This window comes from Parus major, chromosome 22 (genome assembly GCF_001522545.3).
Source record: "Parus major isolate Abel chromosome 22, Parus_major1.1, whole genome shotgun sequence".
In the NCBI taxonomy this organism is placed as follows: Eukaryota; Metazoa; Chordata; class Aves; order Passeriformes; family Paridae; genus Parus; species Parus major.
In genome coordinates, this window is record NC_031790.1 from 3959034 (window position 1) to 3966047 (window position 7014).

The 7014-nt window shown below is 47.8% G+C and overlaps 1 protein-coding gene across 2 annotated transcripts in view; it reads right to left on the minus strand.

Moving 5' to 3' along the window:
- Window positions 1-1905: 1905 nt before the first annotated feature.
- The window catches only part of ZMAT4 (zinc finger matrin-type 4), a 47114-nt gene continuing 42005 nt past the window's right edge, over window positions 1906-7014 (minus strand). For both annotated transcript variants that reach the window (XM_019008817.1, XM_015648718.1), the window contains one exon: window positions 1906-2352. In XM_019008817.1, coding sequence (XP_018864362.1) covers window positions 2337-2352 — 16 coding nt within the window. In that variant the 3' untranslated portion in view covers window positions 1906-2336. The remainder of the gene's footprint in view (window positions 2353-7014) is intronic.

Sequence of the window (7014 nt, forward strand, 5' to 3'; positions counted from 1 at the left end):
AGGAGCCAGATAAAACCACAAATTATTTGTGTTGAGCAATGTCTGAGCATAAAACACCACTGAAAGTCAGTGTCCTGCCCCTGAAACACAACCTGACACATCTGCACCAGAACCCAGAGAGCTGCATTAGTATGGGCTACAAACTGTAAAACACATCTAAAACACTTCCATTTCAGTGCTGGCACACTGAAATGTGCCACATTGCAGCTGTCTCCCAGTGCCACCTCTATTCCAGTTAGCACTGACTGTAAAGTGAGTCTGGGGAGAGACCCAACCACACTGGTGATAAATTGTTGAGATTTAATTTCTTCACTACCTTGCACAAAATTTTAAACTGGCAAAACATAGAACAGACAAAATCAAATTGTTACATATAGATGTTCTGCATGAGAAATGCTGAGTGTGTTTATGGGCTTTTTTTAATGAAGAAAATATACACAAATGTTTTCACCCTTCAGTTTAAAGTAACCTAGGGGGATGCAGTGGTTGCACTGAACCATTTTCAAAGCTCTCAAATACATCCTCTCACGCATTTCAGCCTGGGGCCATTGGACCAGGCATCAGAGATCTGGCAGCACTTCTACAGGGATCACTGACTTACCATGAGGAGATTTGTCCTTTTATGTCTTGCTTTTAAAGCCTAATGAATTTAGGAAGAGCAAGAGATTAAAAGGATTTAGGGACCAAAGCCTGATTGAAAGGACCTGGACAACACTGGCAACAAATGGAAATTTTGTGCTACTCTGTCACTCCAGGCAGAAGCTGGGGAGACAGGGGAGTGATGGGGCACCTCACCTGCCTCCCACTCACCTGGGCTGGCCCTCTGGGGAGTGGGAATCCCATCAGCAGTGCTGACCCTCCTGCTCTGCAGTGCCATCAGACCACATCTGCCCAAGAGCTGCAGGCCAGGCTGCACAGCCAGGGCAGAACAGCCAGCCTAGCACAGCCTGGGTCCAACCCAGCTCACTGCAGAGCTGTCTCCACACCTGCCTGGGGAAAGAAATTCTGGTTGTGCTGTAATTAATTTGCTGCAATTAGCTCATAGTGATTACTAGAGCACATGGATTTTTGGGTTTGTCTCCTGACAAAAGTGCTTCTGCAGCACCCTGGATGCTGCTTGGGGAGGGCTCCTTTCGGGAAAGAAGCTTTGAAAAGTCAGGCTTGAACCCACATGACTGATGTGCCCTATTTCTGTAAATCATTCTCTCTGTAAAGAGACAGTTTAGCTTCAGGAACACTGGCAGCTCGTGTTATTACCCAAAACACAATAAATGAAACCACCCCACAGCTATGAAACACAAGGAGATGTTTACTCATCTGTGAAAAACCCATTCTCCTCCACACATGAAAGGCATCAATGCAAGAGCACAAATTAATCACACACAGCTCCTGCAGTGGCTCTGGGTGTCCCCACAGAGGAAGGAGGTGATGCTGCAGCACACCCAGCCTGTCCCTTCACAGCACTGGGGGCTCAAGTACAGCCTGGGGGGCTGAGGCTCCTGCCCAGCCCAGCTCTGGGCAGCCCCTGGATGCAGAACTCTCCTCTGACCTGGCTGCTCCTCTCTGCTCAAAGCAGAGCTGGATCAGTGCAGGGATAACTCTGAGTCCCCACTGCCTCCCTGCTCTCCAGCCTTACCTGGAGGGCACAGCCAGCTCTGCTCCCCTGTGCCTCCTGCAGCTGCATGGAACAGCCTCAGCTCAAAACAAAGCCAATAAAACAAACTGTCTCTGCTGAGCCTGCAGGAATCCTACCAGGAGAAAGAATTCACACTTTCTGTTCAGTGTTCTTCACTGGTGGAACTTCTGTTTTCTCTAGAGACAAAGAGGGAAGGGAGGAACTCATCCATTACACAATCCCCAGGATTCACTGGTTTTGCTCTGTGTGTGTTGACACAAACCATGCTGGAGAAGGTGAAGAAAGTGTGTTTATTTCTGATTGAAGACTGATTACATCACTATCATGGATAATGTAGCAGAATAATCTTATACTCTTGGGAGAAATCTAGGAATAAATATGAAAAAGTAAAATCATTTGTTTCCACTGTCCCTGAAGATGACTGATGAGTAAGTGCTGTATTTACAGGATAGTTATCATACTCTAGACTCTGTGCTGAATAAATATTGTCTTGAAAGGGTAAAAAAATCCATCCAAATATTTTAACTCACCACAAAATTAAAAAAAAAAAATCCATGTATTTTGTCCAAAGCAAAGGTTAGTTACATGTTAATTATTGAATCCACATAGGATCACTGTCCAAGAAAGCCTCCTCTCCTCTGACCCGCTCCCCTCCACAGAAGCAGCGTTAGTGCTTGTCCTCTTCTCCACTGACGAGCTACTATTGGTTCTTCAGGCTGCAAGAAAGAAACAAAGCCCAAGTCACTCTCCATCCAGATGTGTTTTATGAAAGAAAACCACCACAGCAAACTGCAAAAAGTCTCCTTTCTTTAGGTCCTGAATTTCCTGCCTCCTCCATGGCCCAGCACAGCTCAGCTGATGAGGAATTCCTCACTGGGATTGGCAAGCTCAGGTTTGTGCTTTGAGCAATTAACCCAGTGTTTGGGTTTCACATTAAAATAATTAATCTGTACACCAAACACCACAACACAGAGCTGTACAGGCTGTCCCAGGGCTTTCAAATGGTGATCAAAACAGAAGATATCACAGATATCTTTATTTTCACTTACATTAAAAGGGAAGGGAGACAAGTTAGATCTATAATGAGAGGAAGTATTGCATTCTCTTTCTTCACAGGCAGTGTAATTATTCAGCTGCTCCCTGGAACTGAAACTGTGACAAATTAAAATGACTATCAATTCCATCTACCTTTTGTAACTAATTCATCTTCTGGAGTTGTTACTGCTCTAAAGACTTCTTCATGCAAAAGCCACAATGTATTACAAAAAGCACACAGAAATGCTGCTACTACCAAGGGTTACTGTAGCCACCAAGGTAAGAACAAAATCATTTGGCCTGGGTGTGAAGTGCACCATTCAACTCATTACTCTTATTTCCAGATATTTACTGGAAATCTCTATCAGAGAACACCTTCGTTCTGAGTGAGGATGTGTGGAAGGAGCCCAACCTTCTGGCACCAGGGACAGGACTGGAAACATCCAGAAGAAACAGAAATAGCATTTGGCACTAAATGTGACCCAAGTGGAGCAGGGCCAGGCAGCCCCAGAGCTCCCCTCGTGCTGGCTCTGCCAGACACCAGATCCTGGGACACACTTCAGCCACAGCAGGCTGTCACTGCTTGTTCACACCTTCCTAAATAGCTGGGAAAAGGGATGCAAATGAAACCATGGGAAAGGGTGACAGTTCTCCACGCATGGTAATAACAATATTTTGATTATTCCTGACTAGCCAAGCAGCTTATGTTGATAAATACCTGTTCCAACCAGACATCTGTGTTCTCAGCCTGAAAATAAAAGAGGAAAGAGGAAAGAGCCCACCCAGGCCCAAGCCTGCTGTCTCTGCTCCTCAGCAGGACATCAACCATCTGGGCTTCCACAGGGTGCAGCCCAAAGTCAAGGCTGAGCTGTGAGGAAGGGCTGCAGAGCCACCTCCCCTATCCAGACATGACCATTCTGAACACCTCAGAATTATTTTTGACCACTGAATTGCTTTTACCCCAATGTTGGCTGCAGGATTGGGTCCCCTCTCTGCAAAAATCATTAAATTAGCCAGGAAGCCTGAGAGGGAAACCCTTACATGTATTAATTAGCATCTATGAAAGTGTGAGTGAGTGATTATAAAACCCTGGAATACATTTGTGAGCTCTAGATGTGGCAGAGAGGTCTGGCTGATCAAAGAGACAAAATGAAGGCAAGAAGACAGAATTCTTATGGCAGTGGGAATCGTTATCCCCACACAGTCAGACTGTTAATTACTGGGGCTGGATCTCTGACAGCCTGAGCAGTGGTGACAGCTCTCACTGCAGGGTGACAAACCACAGCTGGCCCAGGGGTGACACTCACCCCAAACACAGACCTGGGCTCTGCCCCTGTGCTCCTTGCAGCCACATGAGAGAGGAGGAACCTCACAGCTAGATCCAGCAGCTCTTTTCTCCAGCCTGTGCTGATGACCCAGCCTGTTCCCAGCCCCTCCCCAGGAAGAGCTTTTTGCCAGGCCCCAGGGGAACTCTGCACAAGCATTGTTTTGACCCCAGACACTGAACACCCTCTGTCTCCTTTCACAGCTATCTGGGGCTTTCATTCCCACTGCAAATCACTCTGAGCCCTGATTTTTCATCTTCACAGTTTGCATAGAGCAGAAAGGAGGGAGGATTTGTTTCTGCCAGCCCATGGTGAGCAGAGAGGAGTGAGGCTGGCACTTGTCTCCCTCCCAGCCCCTCAGAAGTCCCATTCCAGCTGGGATTCTGGCTGCTGCTGGTGCCCACCATGGTTCAGCCAAAGCAGCACTGGCCCCTGCCTGGCACTCTGCCCAGCACTGCTCCTCTGTGCTTCATGGGGGAGGAGAGAGGAAAAAAAACATCTATTTCTGGAAAGCAAGTCAAACAATGACTCAATCATCTCTACCCAGTTCATAAATCCCTAATTAAAGATTTAGTGCTCCTCCCCGCTGCAGATGTTCCAGAGTCCATCCACATTCCAAAAGCTGCTTCGTGCCAGCACATGCCCACAGCATCACCCATCAGAGCCTGAGCTGAGCCCTGCACTCCACACACATCCAGTGTGGCATTTAATCTTCATTTTCAAATTAAGCTCAAGTACCTGCACCCTGGAGAAAAACAATGGGAGCTGGCAGATATATCTGCTTTGGACCAGCTCAGTATTAGCTCCCTCTTCCTGCATCTTTTACTCCACACCAAAATATCAGCCAAGACACTTCCAGCTTCCTTCCTAAGCCCTGTTTCCCACTGCTTTTGGTCACACAAATGCAGTCAGAAGCACTTGGGGTAACCCCTGAAGGTCCTATGAATGCTTTATCTCTCCTGGCCAGACAGCTCAAGGAAGAGCAGCTTAGCTGCAGGGTACAAGCCTCAAATTGTGTGGAGCCCCAGGACCCCCAGCCCTCCCCAGGGCAGTGCCAGGGTCCTGGGTAACACAGCTGCCAAGCCCATGGTGTGCATGGTGGGTTATTTAAGGCAGCTCTAACTGGGGCTCTCAGCATGTTGCTCTCTGCAGCTCTCAGAACAGTAATAAATAACCACAAAGCAGCTCATGCCTCATAAAAGTTCTTCTCTCCTGAACTCCTCAAGCAGCTTTCCAGGAAACTCATCTGCCTGGTATTTTTTGCACCGTTTCAGCTTCCATCCTGTAACCACTGTTCCCTGTTTTGCTCTCTGTCCCAGAGCAAAGCCCCTGCATCCCTTCACCCCTGTCCTTCACAGACTGCCCCTTTCTTCAGGTTTGTTTAGGCTTTAACTGTATCAAGTATGACAATGACATAAAATGTTTTGTTGCCTCGGCAACTGCAGTCCAGTGGCTTCAGCCTGAGTTAGGAGGCAGAGGACAGCCTTGACATTAACCAGCAATAATGAGAGCAGCAGAAAGCAGTGGGGAACACTGGCTGAGGAACGAGTGGGGGATGATCCCCACCTGCCCCCAGCACAGAGCACACCTGGGAGCCACAGGGACATCACAGCTGTGGAAACTCAGCAAAGGACCAGGTCTGGATTTCCCTTTCTTTGTATACAAGAATTGTAATTGCTTGGAAAAGCTGGAGAGACACAGATGCAGCCCTGCCAAAATTTGTTGTTTGTGCTGCCCAGCACATTCCTTTGTGTTGAGAACGGGCTGAGCCCAGGGCACACGTGTCCTCCATCACTCCTGCCACAGACAAAGCACGAGTAACTTCCCCAGGTGGTCACTCACAGCACTAGACATAAGATTTTTTAATCTCTGCTAATTGCAGGAGACTGCACAACAGAGCCAAAGGTGTGGAGATAACCCAGAGGATCAGGCACCCTTCTGGTGTGGGGAGTTGGTGACACATATCTGGATTTCTGGATATCTCTGTCTCCCATCCATGAGGCTGCTCTGGTGTGAGATAAACTCCTTTAGCCTTCACAATAATACCAACAACAACCACAGCTGTAATCAGACAGACTTGGAAGGATAAATTACAGCTCTGGGCCAGAGCAGCATAGCACAGATGCTGTCATTGCAGGTTTCCAACAGGAAGAGCTCTCAGCTCTGTTTTCCAGCAGTGGGAATTTGTTGCACTGGGTATGGACCCTGACCCTGTCCTGACTGCCCCCACATAACCTGGATGTCCCATCAGGGAGATAAACTGAGGAGCAGGAGATGGAGACAGGGAGGGTCACACACTGCTGGTGGCACAGCCCAGAACCACGGCTGGCTCACTCACCTGGCCCCAGCCCAGGGCTCCACAGCACACCTGCACTGGCAGCTGAGCTGGATCACTGCATTTGAAGACATTCAAATGTCCCCTGAATAAACAGAATAGAGCTGACATGAGAAACACCAGGAACCTGACCTCAGCTGGGGAAGGGCTGGGTTTATCCTGTGCTGGCTTAAGCAGAAGGAGCCATTAGTAATCACTGCAAGTTCATCCTGCTCACTTTTCAGACTACCCTCAAAGCTACCTGAAGCACTTCATGTATAACCCTTTATATTCCTCTCCTAATCTGGGCAGTTCCAAGTGATTCAGCCTGAAATGGTTCCCAAAGCTCACATGTAAGTGCATTAAGAGCAATTAGTTCATTAATCTAGTCTCTGCTATCATGTATCTCCATCACTTAATTTTAATAATTTGTAGTAATTGACAGAGCAGACTCCCCCCAGTTCTCATAGCTGGGTAATGCATAATTACTCTAAATCACAGCAAAAACTGTTTCACTGGGAAGCACCTAATCCCTGCCTTAGGCTCATGGTGCCTCTTCTGAGGTTTCACACATGAAAGAAGCTGCAGACTCAGGATCATTATCCACGAGTCAGTGGGACTCCAGCAAGCCCATGTGGGCTCAGCCCTGCATTCCTCGACTTGGAGGTGCCTCTGGTTGTTTTCACAGCAGCCAGAGCACAGCT